The sequence below is a fragment of the Cavia porcellus genome, unplaced genomic scaffold, assembly GCF_034190915.1.
Source record: "Cavia porcellus strain 051 isolate PalLab524CR breed Dunkin Hartley unplaced genomic scaffold, mCavPor4.1 scaffold_9, whole genome shotgun sequence".
Taxonomy (NCBI): Eukaryota; Metazoa; Chordata; class Mammalia; order Rodentia; family Caviidae; genus Cavia; species Cavia porcellus.
Genome location: NW_026947492.1, coordinates 86,808,146 through 86,826,065, shown reverse-complemented (window position 1 = coordinate 86,826,065; position 17,920 = coordinate 86,808,146). Strand labels below are relative to the sequence as shown.

Sequence of the window (17,920 nt, the reverse complement as noted above, 5' to 3'; positions counted from 1 at the left end):
TTGCTCCCTGCCAATGCGTGGCCAGTGCCAGCTGCTCCACGTGCAGGGTAAAAATTGCTTTACATAGAAATTAGATGTTTCTCACCTTTCTATTACTTACTGTTTTAGATAGGGGGAAAGGATAAGGGACAAGAAAAGCTGAATAATTTATCTTGGAAAAAGTCCCTGGGCTTTGCAAATCTTGGCAGTATAGTAACTATTCGATCCCTCCTTCTCTGTAAGAACCACTCAAAAGACATGAATGTGAATCAAAAGGGAAGAAGCCAATGAGAATCAGAGGGATAAAAGATTTCTCACAGAAACCACTCTGTTACAGAGTCTACTATGTTACCTTCAGAGAAGCTCTTGGAAGATAGATTGGAATGGAAGGAAATGGACTGAAATTCATCACCGACATAGTTGAAGACAATAGTATTTTGAGCACATCTGATTGGTGTTTTGTTGTTACCAAAATGGTAGGGTTTACATAAAAGAGATGCTGACTTTCCATATGAACCTGCCTCTCATTTTCTAACTTCCCAATACACAGAAGTGCAGAGGGAGCCTGGGTACCCTCTCTGCTATGGGTCAACATGGATGAAGGAAGTAACTGAGGTAAAAGTTGCTAATGAGGACCTTACTGAAAAATACTTCTTCCTTCATTCCAGTGAATTCTGACATGGGAGGGAAACACAAGAGAACTCATAGACCTGAAAGTTTTAATTCACCCAACCTCCCACAAGAAATTCCTCTCTGCCATATTTTTCTAAGAAGGCACATTTCAGTTCCTGTCAAAATGTGGAGGTGTCAGAGAGGACAGCAAACTCACTTATCCCTCCGGAATCTCCAGAGAAAACCAACAGCTTCACAAAAAAAAAAAAAAAAAAAAGGAATTCCTGGTTGGTTGGGATGGAAGAAAACACACATGAAGGAGAAGAAAAAATATCCTGAGTTTCGCAAATGGCCGAGACCAAGGCTGGGGAGCATCAGTCAGTCCTTGCTCTCACTTTTCTGTAGCTAAGTCAAATTTGCTAAAAGCCCCTAGAGTGCTGGGAATGGGAGTCTGCCTTCCAGTGAGGTCTGACATCTCTCAGAATCTTTATTCATAGAGAAAGGCACAACAACTTCTAGCACAAGCAGGGACACTAGAGCAATGACTTCGTCTTAAATTTCTGTGACCTAATCAATGATCCTGCTCTAATGAAACCGTAAGTCAGAAGGGATTGGCATAAGCTGAGTCCCACTTGGCACCTCAACAAACAGCAAGTGACGGATTTTGCATTAAATGATAAGGCCCACCTGATACCCTTATTGGTTATCAATAATTGCATCCCTCTGATAATTCCATTTGATGTTTAAGTATTGCCAAAGTGTCCCAGCTGCAAATACACTTGTAGTCATAAGAGATAAATCAGGGCAGAGTCCGATGCCATGGTTAGCATAACCCTGATTCTTAGGGTACCATAATTTCCTAAGAACTTTAGTAAAGCATAGCTCTTTCATGACCACCCATAGACAGAAGTCACAGTCTGAAATAAAAACACATCATGATAAAAAACAGAACATTTTTATATATCAAAGTGTGCTAAAGGAGTGGTCATTAAGTTAGGAGCTGCCACTTGTTCTGGTAAATAAAATTTTACTGACACACAGCCACAGTTCTTCATATACCCATGATCTATGCTGCTTTCCTGCATAGTAGCAGAATTTAAAATTGCAATAGAAATCTGCTGGTCTACAAAACCTAAAATGACCAGCTCTTGTGCTACAGAAAAGATAGAAAAATGTTAAAGATGAGGTCACCTGAGACAAACCACAAGGCTGCTTCAGCCTTCTTAACTTTAGAAGGGTGGAAATTCTGGCGACACAGATCTAACTAGAGATTTGAGAAAGTGAAATAGTGGGAGTAGATACTGTTTTTAAAATAACAGCTATCAGTTTAAGTGGACTCAATTTTAGGACTCTGAATAAATTCTAGGTTCTCCTTATCCATCTAATCTGCCCAGGTAAGAATTTAAGAGAGAGGAAAAAACATGTGAGCAGAAGAAATAAGAATGTATTTGGAGGAAAAGATAATTCTAGGAAGAGGGAGAAAACAATTTATACCCAAGAATTAATTAGCAATCAGTGTTCTAAATTCAGTCTGTTTTCATTCAAAGAAGTAAAACAAAGTGCACAGAAATCAATTTCATGAATAAGGATTCACTGTGAGTTATATTTTCTATGAGATATGGGAATTGGTCCATGAACCATGCTGAAATGATAACTCCTCAACCTACTCATGAGGAAAATGTAATCATGAGGGGATGATTATTATTATAGGAACTATCATTAGCATTATTTTAATAGCAATTGTTTATTGAGCACATCACATGTGCTGGGTGTTAGGCTAGGTGCTTATGCCTTGTCCTGTTTAATCTTCACAGCACTCTTAAGAAGCAGACACTCTCTCATTTTGCAAATGTAGAGACTATGTCTGAGAAAAATAAACAAGAAATACAAATTTCTAAGCATCAGAGCAGAGCCTGCAGTGTGTGCTTTTTTCCCATCACACTATTCATTAAACATACACACACATACACGCACACACACAAGGTCCTATCACAAGCACAGACCTCCACATTCCATCAAGCCCACTTACCTCGACAGACTCTGCAGCACTGATTCTCTGGAAGAATGTGGTCATTCTTTGAGCAGTTCAAAGTAGGACACGTTTCCGTAATTTTCACTAAAACTCCACCCTGGACGTCAGATATCAGGAAAACAAAAAAGATGTTCATGTGGTTAGTCACTGGTACCAACTAATAATTCTCACTGTTAATAGTGTCCAGTGATAACAACCTACAATAAGTATCAGCACTCTGAGCTATTCCACTAATAATAACATTGCAAATGAAATGGTGACACTGCTGGAAAGAAGGCAAATTCCCTTTGCTATGTCCCCTGAGCCCAATCCCAGGTGTCTTCATATCTTCTATAGTGAGGAAGGATGTTGACAATGTTAGATGATAAATTTTAACAACTAACCTGAGAAGGGGAGGCTTTCTTTGTAAAGTGTACTGATTTCTGCCGTTGATATCCTAACCATGGTGGATTCTGAGCTACTGGCATGATGACATCAGTGAAAGCAGAGTCAGAGAGCTCTGTGCCATTTTTATGTGCACCAAATCCAGCACACTTCTGGGTACCAGGCATTGCAAACTCAAAGAGGAACAAAACGTCTTCCTGTTTTATTTTTTCTTATTTTTGGTGTTCTTGAGACAGGGTCTGGCTATGTAGTTCAGGCTGCACTTGAACTCACTATGCAGCCCAGGCTGGCCTGGAACCTGTGGCAATCCTGCTGCCTCAGCCTCCCGAGTGCTGGGATGACGGGCATGTGCCACCACACTCAGACACCTCCTCCTTGTTCTTAACAAGCTCACAGTCTGGGTGGAAGGAGACAAAAACTTCTTAAACTATAAACCATAATATAATCTAGCAAGTCCGAAAATGATGTGCTCTGATAAAAGCATTAGATGGTGTGACTGGGGCGTAATTAATTCTACCCAGATGGGGAAAAAACTGCAGAGATGCCACATGTATGGAAACTGAATAAAGGAAAAAGGAACACACAGAACTCAGGCAGAGGACACAGACAGGAGCCACAGTGTCCAGGTGTGAAGGAGATAAAAGAGGGTCAGGTAGATGAGCGCTAGGTTTTCCCCAGATATAAATAAAATCGCTTACATGAAAGGTTAAATATTCGGCAGCTGAATCCTCACGACCTCACTTCATCTGAGGTCCTGTTTGTGGGCCTTACTAGAATCTGTACTCAGTTTAAAAGTAATGAGCCCATTATTTGCACTCCTTAAGAAGGCTGAAGAGGCCCTACTGGACCTAACACATTTAGTTTTTCTCTCCCATTCTTAGGTTCTATTTTGGGGCATTTGTGAGTGCTATTCATTTTGCTTGGAATATGCCTTCACTCTCATCCACCTGGGAAGTAATTTCTGGTGAAGAACAACCACCACCTTCAAGAAGCACTGCTTGGCCCCCTCACACTGAGTCAAGGTGCCCTAACCAGTGCTATCACTTAATACAAAGAACTGACCAATGGCCCCAGGTTCACCAGCCTGCACTACGCTTAGTTTCCCTGCCTCCTGACTTCAGTGCATATCAGCATCTCCAGGGAACCATAAAGTCTTATTTTTAATTCCTGTCCTGCGCTGTGCCTGGTACACAATAGGTGCTCCAAAAGCACTTAATGAAATGCTAACACAGTTACTTGAATAGCACCTGGAAGATTGTAGAAGATCATAAATATTTGTTGAATAGAATAAGAGATAAAGGAGAGTACAAATTGAATTGCCATGATGGATAGGGATTTACATAAACAGGAAAGTCAAACGACAGGACCTTTGAAACCCTGTCTTTTTTTTTTTTTTTTTTAATTTTTATTTAAGGAGAAAAGAAAAGAAAGAAAAAAAAACAGTGAAGGGGTACAAGTTATACAGATTTACAGAATAAAAAAAATGCGCAGTAGGAAATCACTAGTTAATGGATTACATATTGTCATCTTAGAAATAATTATTCCAGTCACAAAATTAAAGCTTGTAGAGTGGACATTCCAACAATGATACTACAAACAGTTCTGTTCAATGATCCAATAAAACTCTGTGATATCATTTTCTATCTTATACATTTAAATATACATGCAGTTATATAGTTTAGAGCACTTTCTTTTCCTCTCTTTTGTACAGTGACTATTACACATTTTGGGTTTCATTGCTCCCACGGTTCTTGTTGAACCCTGTCTTAAAAGCCTTTAAATGTTCTGGCCCCAAGCCATCCCTACAGTGTCACCTCCTACTGCTCTTCGCCTTGCTCAGTCTCCTCAGCCACTTTCCCTTTACTGGTTTCTTCCCAGGCTACCTGATCCTCAGCTGACCTCTGCTGATCACACCCTAATGGAGGTTGTGCCCACCCCGTGCTCTACCCCATCCCAGCATCTAGAGGGTTCTGCCCCTCAGCAACCCATCCCGGCCAAGATGCCCCATTCAAGAACCTAGCAAAAGCCCACACCATTCTCCCAACTATTTCCTCGCAATGGGATCGTGAGATTAGAACTTACTCGGCATTCCTGACAGATCTTAGTTAAGATCCGCTGGCCTTCTGCAAGAACTTTCCCGCCATAGATGCATTTTGCTGTAATAAAACAGAAAAATAGATCAGCTAGTCATGTGATGTAACCACATCATCTCTGAGGTACCATCCAACTCCAATAGACTCCCCCAAGGCAGATTCTCAGCCTCCAAGCAATGCAGATCTCTTTGTTTGAAGAACAGCATGAGAATACTGTAGGGCACCCTCCTGGACCCCCACCATGATGAGCCTCATTCTGACTCAGTTTCCATTGCTTGCACACCAGAAACACACTCCAGCCATCCCTCAGCACTCAGCAGTGTAGAACATCAAATTCAGGCCCCTGCTTCACACTTTAAAGGAGAGTGGCAGATCAGAGGAGCTGAGCACCCAGGGATTCTTCCTCCTGGGCAGCTAATTCAAAGCTCAGGCTTCAAACACGACCCCTCTGAGAAAGACACTCACATCAAACTGGTTGTCCCTCTGCCACCTCAGTGCAAATGTGCCACATAAAGTGTACCAGTCCCCAATCTATTTCCTCTCCTGCTTTGTTTCTGTTAATCACACCATGAGTCTCCCACAGGATCTTGTTCAAAACCTGGCAATCTTTGCCTCACAGATGCTCATGCAAAACAGTGCTACTGTGTGCCAGGTCCTTCAGCTGTCACTCACATTCCTCTCTTCCTTTGCACCTCCCCAGACTGCCTGCCTTCCAGCCTCTTCACCTCTGCCTGCAATGTACCCAAATTCAACCCCACCCCACCCCCAGTCCCCAGCTCTCTTGATGTGGTGGTCTTTCTGAAAGCACTTTTTTTAGGAGGCCAAAGCCCTGCTATAAAACCTTGCTCTTAAGTATCAAATCCAATTCTGTGCTATTTCCAGGATTTTGCATGTGTGATTCCCTCCAGCAGGTGTGTTTTACCTTGTTTACCTAGCAGATTCCCACTTACTTTCTGATACTTTCCTGAGCTGCTATCCTTGAAGTTTACCCCACTCTCCTCATACACAAGTTTCTGATGAAGTTACCGGTTTCCTTCTCTGCCATTTTTTAAGGTGACAGAGATGATGCAGGCAGTAAGTAGAATAGATAGATTAAGAGCATCAGCCAGATGGCAGCTGGATTGTCCGGGTTACCAGCGCTGAGAGCCTGGGCTCTTCTCTCTCCCCTATACGATGGTACTAATAGTGAGGACTACCACTTGGGCTTATTTAGAGAATTACGTGAATGAATACATAGAAAATGACTTAGTTCAGTCCTGATGTAAAATGGAAGACTGACCCATCAGCACTGTTTCATCCAGAGTTGAGGGCAGTGTTTCGGACAAGCGATCTCAGCAAGGAGTGTCATCAATAGGATTGACTCTTCATCATTCACGTCCGACTCACACTGGCAGCTTAATTTCTGCTTCACTCCCATAAACACCATCAGGCAAACAGTCTCCCTTTCACTGCACTACTGTTTTTCCTTCACAAATATGGTGTCGCATAGCTGAAAGATTCCTTCTTCCTCCTCCCTCTCATCTCTAGCAGATCTGAAATACAGACTCCAAATCAATACAGCTTTCAGTAGACTGCTGCCTGCAGACTCTGATTCAGCAGGTCTAAGGAGGGTTCTGAAAACCCACAATTTATGAAGCTCACCAAGGGATGTTTAATGTGAGGCATTCTCAGTATGCCTTGGCGAGAGCAGATATCAACAAATAGATAGGAGTGGAACAGGACAGTCACTTCCTAGACAACCATGGATGCTCAAAGTTCTTTTCTGGTTCCAAACAGAAGCCCTCATCTGCAAGTGCTCCAGCTCCTGAGACTGTTCCTAACAAACGAAGACAAAGGAAGTCAGCAGACAAAGCAATCCGCTTTCATAGATTGGCTCCTGTTATCTGAGTTATATCAGCACCTTTCATTGTAGTCCCTAGAATATGGCCTCACCCAAACCAAACTCAGGAAACGCACAGAAGAGAAAAACACTGTTCACATATATTTCCTTAAGGCAGTTCTCGAGGAAAATGGAAAAACTCAAGGCAAATGGAGTCCCCTCAGACTCTCATGAGTACAGACAATGGGGCTTTGGAAAGCGATCAGATGACAGCCATGCTATATTAACAACTGGACAGATCAATGAATGAGCGAACTGTGCTATGAGGAGTCAGGCCTGGGGAGAGGTGTGCTCATGGGGCATGCCTCTGAGGACTCTGACTCCCTCTCTCTCCCTCTCTTCCAGGCCACCATAGCTTCAGTACCTTTTCCTCCACCAAGCCCCTCTGCCATCTTGTTCTGTATGAGAACCACCTTACCATGGACCAAAAACATCAGACAAATCAAACCTCTCTTCCTTTAAGTCATGGGTCTCAGGGATTGAGTCTGAGTGACAGAAAAGCGACAGTAACAGCAAGGAGTTGAACCAAGGGAAGACATGGTACACAATAAAGAGTGGCTTTAACCATATCTAATAACATTAAACATGAATGGGTGAAATGACCCAAAGGAAACAAAACAATCCAGATTGTCAAAGCAGATTTAAAAATAGGATGCAAACACATGCCCATTCATATAAGATGCACCTTGAACTTCATCCCAAAATGTCCAGCTAAGACCCCTCCCTACCAAGAGAATCTAGCCAGAACCTCAAAATACAAAGCAGAACTTTCCCCTTCACTTGACTGTTCAAAATAGGGAGGCAAGGCACAGGGAACCCTGGAGTTGTTTAGTGATTACACCCACCCCATTGAGTGACCCTGCACGAGTGCCTGGATCCCTGTGAGCACAAGCCATCTCCATACAGAAAGAGAGAATAGTAATGAAGGTTCATGCAAGGAACCTCTGATGAAAATACAAAGCCATCTAAAGTATTTGCCACAGCACAAGTGATTAAAATATCACCGTGCTTCTCATTATACACTTGACATTACATCAACAGCAAGTACATTGTTCCACAGGCAGTGGATTGGGACCTGAAATGCAGAAAAAATGTCTGAAAACACTGAGCTTCCCACACTGAACCCCGGCTAGGACTTACGTCTGCAGACCTTACAGCACTGACCAGCGATGTGCACGGGTAGGGCATCGGGGGAGCAGTTGGGAGGGGGACAGGACATCCTCCGGCACTCCACAACACCGCTCTGAGGAAGGAAGGACAAAAGGCCTCTCAGAGGCAGGCTTTAAACACTCCTGCTGCAGAGAGAGCTCCAATCTCACCCCCAAACCACACCAGGGAAAGAGAAGAGTGTGAGGAGCACCCACTCCACTCCAGGACCACAAATAAAACATCTCTGTAAGCCTAAAGAACCTGTGTCACCTCAATTACTTTTCTGATATACATCACTGACTTCATCTCACCTGCCCATGTGGACTAAGCAGGTTAGGCAGAAAACAAAAAGCCTATTTTAACACCAACATGAATAACACCTTTTGCAGACCCTGTCAATCATTTCTGAGGCTCTAACAATCCATTTTGTATTTTCCTGGACAAACAATAGCAGTCTTCAGATATTTATCAAGTAATTCTAACTGGACAAATGCTAATTTTAGAGGGAGCTCTCGTAACTGTCTGAAATAGGTGGAGAACACAAATGATGGACACCAGGGAAGGAGGAAAACATCCTGCAGTTCTCTGAGACAAATGACAGATACCGTGCAAAACACAACAAAAACCCACCGAGACTAATTAAATCCTGTTTAAAAATGCGTTCTAGAAAATGCATTCTAGGGGCTGGGGATTTAGCTCAGTGGCATAAGCGCCTGCCTTGCAAGCAGGCAGTCCTGAGTTCCATCCCTGGTACCGATAAAAACGAAAAAGACAAAAAAAAAGAAAATGCATTCTGAAAAAAAGTTGTGATAAAGTTAACAATGAGGATGGAAGAGTCTCTTCCCCTCTATACCTCAACTTCTAAATTCCAAACAGGAAGCTTCTTACTAATATTATAGGATCAAATCACAGTGTAGTGAGAAAAACCAGATTTAACTCCCAAGAATTCTGATAAAAAAACGACAATTTTTCAGCATTCATAATTGCTTGAATTGCTAACAGATGGAACATTGAAAGGAGCTGACATTGTATATTAACGAACTCAATTATGCTATAATTAGAATGCCTGTCCCCTTAAAACTGGTTTTATCTTATTCATTTTCAAAGGTACTTACTTTGCATGTGCAGTTCCTACAGTGATCACCATCAACCCAAGAGTCTTGGTCCCGATAGAGCAATCCACTCACTTGACAGATCTTCTCACAGTGACAGTTTTCCAACTGACTAAGTCTTCTCTCTGCATGATTCAGCTACAGGAGGAGAGTTACAGAGTGTCATTTGTGTAATTCAGTCATCCTAACAAAGCAATAACAAGGAAAAAACTATCCAAACAGGATGAGGGCGACAGTAAAATGTTCAAAGTAGTTATACAGATTCTTAGCAAGATCTATTTTTGGTTTTTCATTTTTCCCTTAAACACAAAGTTGAACCTCTGAAAACTGAAAACACGCTGACTTTCATGGTCTAATGAACACCAAGTGAGACGTGGAAGTGTATCTCAGGAACCTCGTGAATGTTCAGAAAGGTGTGTGTGCTTTCAGTTCAAGCCTACACGGAAACCCACTAAGGAAAGCTTTACTACAGTGTTCACTGGAGATCTAAGGAAGAGCTCACATGCACTTGCATTCCTCACCTATCATCATCTCCCTGTTACACACTAACCACAGTGCAATGGTTTACACACTTAGGATATTGCTGCTTTCTCTGCAATATAAAATTCTAGGGAGGAGGGGCCAGAGGAACAAAAGCATAGAGGGATTTAGTTTTTCCCCGGGTCATTCAGCCCAAACAGACCAGACCACAAACCAGGGATTCTCAGCAGAGAGCTTCCCCACCAGCACAAGGCCCTGGGCTCAATCCATAACACCACAAAAAAAAAAAAAAAAAAAAAAAAGGAAAATACAATGCAAACAGAGTCTCAATATAGACAGTTTTTTGGCCTGAGATACCTGTTGCCACAGACATGCTATAGTGTAATTCAGCCCAAGAGCAATATCACTTTTCTCTCTTTTCCTTTACATCAGATTGCCATGATTAGGAAACAAATTCCATTTCCCACCAATTCATCTTCTGGTTTCTCTTTATCTTCTCAGTCACAGCATATGCATTCATGTCTGGAGTCTTTCTCCCATATAGGAAACTGATTCAGTCTGTAAACCCCCTGAAATTATTTTGAGCTATTATGTTAGACTGCAATGGTTGCACCTCAGGAACAGTGACTCCCACCAAACTTTCTGGGTGAGACACAGTCTCATGCTACACGTGTCCCTCTCAGTGACTCATGACAGTGCTCTGCTCCATGTGTCATTCCAACTTTCAGACCAGTCATTCATGTCCTCCTCTTCCCCCAAGCTTTTGGAGTATTTCAGGGAAACCTGGCCACTGCCTGTCTTTCATGGGTGGTAGCAAAGGCAGAGAAAATAACATGCACAACAAAGCACACGCATCATGATCAGCCCCTGAAGAGCGAAGGGTTTACTACTTAAACATCAGCAGCTTCCATGGCTCCTTTTAATATGTAGGTTCTTCCCAAAATTAATGTTTCATGTAAAACTCCAGTCTCATTATAGAGTTCCTAGAATATGTGCTAATTAAGATCTTTAGGAATTCTTCAGGAAACACAGATAAAATACATTACCAAGACTTTGGCAAGGTCAAGTGACCAAACCACATACAGGTCAGAGACAATAAAAAGGAAACAGCAACTCATTTCTTATTATCTTTTCTTGACTGCTAGAAGCCTGAGTAGTTCCTAGTAAGGTTACTGCCTGACCAAGGACGGAACAAAAAGAGGCTGAACTAGATCTCCATATATCCTTAAAAGTGGCTCAGAATACGTACCTGCTTGGGAGAGGAGAATCCCTACCTTATCCTGAAAACCTGGAACAACTCTGGTACCCGTATCATTCCCAGGAGGAAACATCATAAAGACTCAATGACTGAAAAGGCAATTCCTCCTCTATCCTGCAAACCTAGGCTCTTGCCTAAGGTGAATATTGGCAATTGTCAATACTGGTCCATCAAAGCTGAGCTATGTTCATCTATAACTCAATTCCTGAGGAAAACCGCAGTTTCAACATAATGGATTTTTAAAATTTTACATGTATTTAGCTTTTTTGACAATACTGAAAAGCCTTAATCTCTATAATAATATCTATGTCAGACAGATACAGAGGCAAAAGCATATTAAGGCAAAAAACTAATTTCTCAAAGGCATTTAATATGCAATCTTGCCTTCCTTTGCTCCTGCTAAATCCTATAACAATAATAGAGAAAAAGAACTCTGAATCAAAAACTAAATTACATTCTCTGTCACTGGCATGAGTGCATTGAATTTATACTAATTCATTTTCAAAAGCTATTTCTACACTGCCTGCCATTTTCTGAGACTGGCAGGTCCAAAACAGATATGGTATGACATCTACATCTCTGCTCTGTTTACCTTTGTCCCGTGTTTATCTGGAAGCCAGGGACTGAATACTTATTCTTCACTCTCCACCTTCAAAGCTACGCAGAGGCGGCCTCTTGCACAGTAAGAGGACAGCGAATGGATCTGAGTGTATCAGTCATGCAGAAATTGCTTTTCCTCCTTTGGAATACGCTTTATTTCATGTTTGCTACATAGAAGGGAAAAATACTGCTGCTGCTGCTGTTAAACCTTTAAGTTCAATTACACAATCATCATTGAGTTATGACTGAGCCCTCCAAAATACTGGAAAGCTCAAGATTAAATATGTGAAAGCCGAAAAGCCTGCTGCTCGAAGCGCTCCGTGACTTGCCCACATAGATTTATCAAAGATTTACACATGACAATAATGTAAAATTTTTCCAGTTTCTCAAGTGCCCTCTTTGTGAGTTTGAGGGCACAATGCCATTTCGGCACAGCTGGATCCAGGAGCGGGACCCAATGACCTGAGGCTATCACAGTCCTCCTGGCTGGCAGGGGGACAGCTCGGCCCACTTGAGGGAATGTCAGAGTAAACCGGGGGAGCAGTAGCCTCTGGGGGATTAAATTGTCAGCTAACAACCTCAGGCAGCATTGCTACTTTAGGTCACAGTCGTGCACCTTCTCAGCATTGAAAGTGTGCAGTTTTTGTCAAAAATGTCAGGCTTTCTGGGGGGTGGGGATTTAGCTCAGCGGCATAAGTGCCTGCCTTGTAAGCAGGCAGTCATGAGTTTGATCCCTGGTACCGATCAAAATGAAAAAAAAAAAAAAAAAATGTCAGGATTTCTCAAAAGGCCTTGTCCTAGCCTCACCTCTGTCACTGGAATATCAGTGAATGGGAACTGGCATCCTTGACCCTTACAGAAAAAAGGCAGAGTGGGCAATTCTAGACAGATTCCTGGACTGATAGGACATTTCTGTTATATTTGTTTGTTTTGAGACCCGGCTTCACTATGCAGTTCAGGCTACCCTTGAACTCACTTTGTGGCCTGTGCTGGCCTCAAACTACAGCAATTCTCCTGCCTCAGCCTCCCAAGTGCTGGGACTGAAAGCCTGTGTCACCACACTCAGCTTCTATCTTTAGGTTTGACGTGGTTCTGGCTGCAGACTCCTGTCCAGCCTGCACCCTGAGCTTGCTTACTAGTAGTGCTTCACAATGTCCAGCAGGACTTAAGCCTGAGGTCTTTCTGCTGTTTCCTGAGACTTCTCCGCACTGGTTCTAGACCAACTACCTGACAGCAACTTGCAGTCTCTGCCAATCTGTGTGATGCCAAGCCACAGGAAAGGGCACAATTTCTCAGGACCATCTTTCCTTCACACTCTCCCTTCGGTGCCCTTGGTTCAGTACTATAAACACAGCAGCCACCCGCTGGCCAATGGCTGTGGTGAGTTTTGCACAGAATTTCATTTACCTGGTCCCGAGTAAATGGTTATCACCACTCCCTGGGTGAGGAGGTGGCAGCTACCAATTCAACAACTTGTCTAAGGCTGTGACTTTAAAACACGCAATCGTAAAAAAAAGTCTCTAAGTCAGACCAGACTGGCTCCAAAGCCCATTCCCTACCTCCATCATGATCCATGACTGCACGCCTACCTCAGTCGAGGCCACCCGACAACTTAACCAAACTTCCGACACCCAGCTCCACCCCATCACCTCAATCTTGCCTCCATAGCTTTACTTAACTAATGGCAGGGCTAAGTCCAGAAGGACTCGGTGCCATAGAGTTCCCTCTCCACCAGGAAACAGTGTTTGGCTTGCACTGTGCCTCACATCTCCAGCTCTGCAGCCTTCAATCTGTCAGAAGGGTGAGCTAGGCTTCCACTTCCACCAACATGGCAGACTAGACAGTGAGAAGTGTGTTAGCAACTAACTGAGCAAAATACCACATTCGGTATGCGAACAGAAACTTCCGGAAAGCATCACAGAGCTAACACAAAAGGAAGAACAGCACAGAGGTCAACAGAAAGTGGCAGCAGAGATCCCAAGACCCAAGCAAGCACCAAAGCCCACCTCCATCCTGTTCATAAGCTTTTATCTTGAAGACTGTGCAGATGTGGGGAGCAGACTCAAAAGAGATCAGCCCAAGAACTGGGTCTTAAAAGAAGCTCCTACAGGAAAGTGGGGGATCCCCAGGCTGTACCCTGTTTTAACGTTAACACAAAGGAGATAAGCCTTGCACAAAGCACAGAGAGAACCTTTTCTGTTCAGGTCTGAGTATCAGCTACAGCAGGGCAGGATGCTGGGGGGAATCCTCCCTTAGAATTCTTAAAAATTCTTCCCTGAGGAGTCACATGCCTCTCCCAGGTTTGAGGACTGATTCTCAGCAGTCAGATGACACAGTGTGTGGTGTGCCCAAGTGGAACTGGCAAGAGCACACCCAGTGTCACCCAAGACTACAGACCTCCCACAGCTTTCCAAGGTAAACAAGCAGCTCAGAGCCAAAAGGCGAGGTGCAAGGCCTTGTTCCTGGACTTTCCTTCCTGAGGAGCTGCTGCCAGCTCTGTTCTCACTCCCAAAGGGAGTCACTGAAATCTAGCTCAGCTCCACAAGCCATCACACAGGCGCTGCTCTTTGCCTGTTTTATTTGCTCATTCCTCTCCGATCTCCAGCCTCGTGTTAGTACAGCCACCTCCTTCACGCTACAGTTAGCAGCACTTTATGGATTCTAACTTTCTTTCTAATTTCTCCTTTTTCCACCCATAAACTTCCTCAGTCACATCAGTTTTCAGAACCTAAGTACCTGAATTCAGGTCCCAGCTCTGCTATTTACAATCCTGTAGAAAGCGACCTTTCTGGGCCATGGCCTTCTCAAAGTAGCACAATAAACTCAGCTTACAAGATTATTGTGAGAATTGATTTAAAATGCTTAGGGGTTGGAACTAACACATGCAAAATGTTCAGTAAGTATGGCTCATCTGAGTGACTATCCAGTTCCTTCTAAGTCAAAGATTGACAAACAGAAGCTCACGGTCCCAGTCTGGTTTATCACTTGCTCCTGAACATCCTGTGAGCTAAGAATAGTTTTTATGTTTTTCAATGATTTTGTTTTCACCAATTATAAATAACTTCATTTAAAAGAAATAGTTACACACATAATACGCTCAATTTTGCTTAACTTAAAAAGCCCAGTGTTTGCTGGCTGGCAATTTATAGAAAAAAATTTTTTTTTGTTTACAATTCCTGCTTGGGATCACCACAGATACAAATTATGCAGTGAAAATTGAAGTACTCAGTGATAGAATTACAATTCTCTTCACAGTTTGGAAGGAACAGACTCCAAGTCTGCCAAAATGCCAGAGGGAGGAAGGTGGGGTTCAGGAAGCAGATTAAACCATCTTCTGCTCCTTGTGTCCCACAATTAAATACTTTCTGACTCTCCAGTGCCCATTTTACATTATAGTGCTCTGAGGATGGAGCTCACTGCAGCTTCTAGATAATGTACACCTAAAAGAGAAAAATGGTTCCCCATAAAGAGAAAGAAAAGGGCATCCTCGGAGCCTGCGGAGACCGTCAATTGCCTGCTATTGAGTCACATGTTTCTGGTTTCAAAATCTGTAGCATGCTAAAATATAACTAACAGCATCGAGATCGGCCGCTCCAGACAATGTATAATAAAAGCCTCCACAGGCCGCAGGATGGGAGGGCCGACACCTGCCCGCCTTCACATTTCTCCAGCACTGTGCAGTGGAAGGCGGACACTTCACTCTCATGCTCCAGACTCCATCTTTCTCTTTGCAAAAATATCCCATTTCTACCTCCCAGAAAAAAGGGGACTGGGTTTGACCAAACTTCCAGTTCTATGTGAAAACACTGTCTTCTGGGGCAGAGCCTATGAATCCAACACAAGCCCTGTCTCCTAATCACTGGGCAACCCTCCAAGTATTGTCTGTCTGCCCTGCCTGAAGGGAGAAGGCAGTCAGAGCCCAAGTAGAAGAGAATAAATGTGTCATCTTTGCTGCTATTAAAATTCTTCCTCTGGCAGAACATAACATCTCTTAGGCTCACCCTAATGCTCTCATCACCTAGGCCAAACCCACATTCATAGCTAATTGGTATCCTAACAGCATCAGCCACATTCTCTACTTTTTCAATCCAGGGTTTTCATCATGAATCTACACCTCATGAACAGACACCAAAGCTTCTAACTACTTAAATTTTGGCACCACCACACCCTGCAGCCACTTCTGAGGCAGAAGTCAGGCCTTGCTCATCAGTGCAGCTAGAAGCCTAATACAGTGACTGGCAGATAGAAGTTTCTCCCAAGATGTTCACTACTTGGGTGATGGAGAGGAAGAAAAGATGCAGAATCTTAAAAGCTGAAAGTGTTAAAAGGCAAATGTTTCTTCCTTGTTCAACTTAGGATCAGTCATGAAATAGAGCCTAGGTGAGGTCTTCCTAGCACAGTGATCTGATTCTAATGGCAGCTAGTTTTCCTCCTCATGATTGTTGGCAATAATTCCTACATCTAAAATGCATTGACTTTTATAAGCAGCAGTGGTTCTCACCATGTATCATCTTACAGTGTTTCCTGTTTAATAGCCATTGGGCAAATTCTTTTTCCTCTCCTAGGGAATCTATAGTAATACAGATTGCCTCTTGCTTCCAAATATTTTTCAAGAACAACATTTAGATGCAGCTTAATAGCATCAAAGGCCTGAATGCTTACTAGAGGAAGTCCAATTTCAGCAGAAAATAAAACATTCTTGTTGTAATATATTGCAGGTGCCAATGGTAAAAATGTTTCCATCGTGACAGATCACTCTAAGCTCTCAATATGACAGGAAAAGAAATGAACATCCCAAGTGAAATTCAGATACCTACTTTTGCAGTCATCTTGGCCAAAAGCTCTTGTAAATCCATGATTCCTTGCACCAGGCTTAAGAAATCACTGCAGGTAGGGCAAGCTCAATGAAGAAAATAAAAAATATATATTGATCTTGTGCTAATGTAAGAAAAAACTTTTTAAAACATCTTAACCACTTTTGATGGTAGGAGGGTTTCTGTTCTTTTGGGTAAAATCTGGGTGAAGTCAGAGAGGATTTCGGGCCTGGATCTTTTTCTTTATTCATAAGAAAAAGAAAGAAACAGGAAAAGGGGATTGTTGACTAAAAAGGCCACATGACATTTCAAAATCAAACCCTCATTTTGATAGAGAGGTGACGGGAAAAAATATAAAGTATTATAAGAGAGAAAAAGGGAGTTCATATCTAGGTCTAGAGGCTTAAAAAAGTTTGATGTAATAGTAGTATTTAAAACACACACATATACATAACACTGATACATAATCTGTCTTACACAGAACCGATTAACACAACCCTTTTCCTACATCCAAATGTTAATGTTGTATAGAAGAAAACCTTCTTAAAACTTCAGAGACACAGAAGCACACAATACAGATAACGAGTTTTCTTCCAGGACCCTCACAGTCCCAGAAGCCAGCACGGGCTTCTACCTGAGCCCTCCTGAGGTTGTTTCTCTGATCCCATGAGCAAGCTTTGCACCATTTAAAACTCGCAAGTGCTTCAGGTGCTACTTACTGCGATTGAGGTTTGGACACTGTGTTATGTATCCATTTGGCATGAAGATGATCTTTCCGTCCTGGATGACGCCCTTGATGGAGAAGACACAAGTGGTAATCATGAGCCCAGTCACAGCTCCAGAGGCCCTATGCAGCCTGCAGCCCTGGAGGTTGGACTGTTGTTCACTCACAAGGGGAGCTGACCTCTCCCACACTGATCCAAACCAAAGCATTCTCCTCTAGATATTCTGAGCCAGAGCTGTATGGTGAGAAAGACATCATCAGCTGGCACTGTTTAATTCCAAAGAGGTCACAGCACCAAGATCTGTCAATGGGAGAGTCTTCAACTAAAATTAAACAGACACTGGTGCAGTTAACATTCTCTTCATCGCCTTAATCATCCCAGTATATGAAATATAGCTGAATTACAGGACTTCTGCTATACAGTGGGAAGAGAGACATAATGGACTGAAACGTTCCCATTAATTCATTTAGTCAAGAAACAGAAGCTAGACCTCAGAACAATTCCCTAATGATCTCCTTCTTCAACTGGGTCCTTGGAGCTGAGTCTTTAGACTTGCTCAAGCTCTGTGAGAAAAAAAGGTGCTCTCGTAATGCTGCAGTTCATCAAGAAGGGAAGGGTTCCCCCACTTTAAGAAAGCCATCGCCATCGGGAATAGCTTCTCTCAGTGAAAATACTGACTTCGGTTCCGGATTTTTCATTTTAAATTTAAGATTCTGTTTTTAGGTTTGTTTGTTTGTTTTTTCCTGATTTGATAGAAGAGATATCACAGAACAGATGGAAGATGCAGAAGCTGGCTCAGAATT

General features: G+C 42.7%; 1 protein-coding gene across 3 annotated transcripts in view; it reads right to left on the bottom strand.

The window, feature by feature from the left end:
* The window catches only part of LOC100728849 (protein kinase C-binding protein NELL1-like), a 510,642-nt gene that overhangs the window by 333,383 nt on the left and 159,339 nt on the right, over window positions 1–17,920 (bottom strand). For all 3 annotated transcript variants that reach the window (XM_063256784.1, XM_063256785.1, XM_063256786.1), the window contains exons 6-11: window positions 17,112–17,184; window positions 16,396–16,478; window positions 9,244–9,378; window positions 8,120–8,222; window positions 5,090–5,163; window positions 2,621–2,720 (exon numbers count right to left, since the gene is read on the bottom strand). In XM_063256784.1, the coding sequence (XP_063112854.1) occupies window positions 2,621–2,720; window positions 5,090–5,163; window positions 8,120–8,222; window positions 9,244–9,378; window positions 16,396–16,478; window positions 17,112–17,184 (568 nt within the window). The remainder of the gene's footprint in view (window positions 1–2,620; window positions 2,721–5,089; window positions 5,164–8,119; window positions 8,223–9,243; window positions 9,379–16,395; window positions 16,479–17,111; window positions 17,185–17,920) is intronic.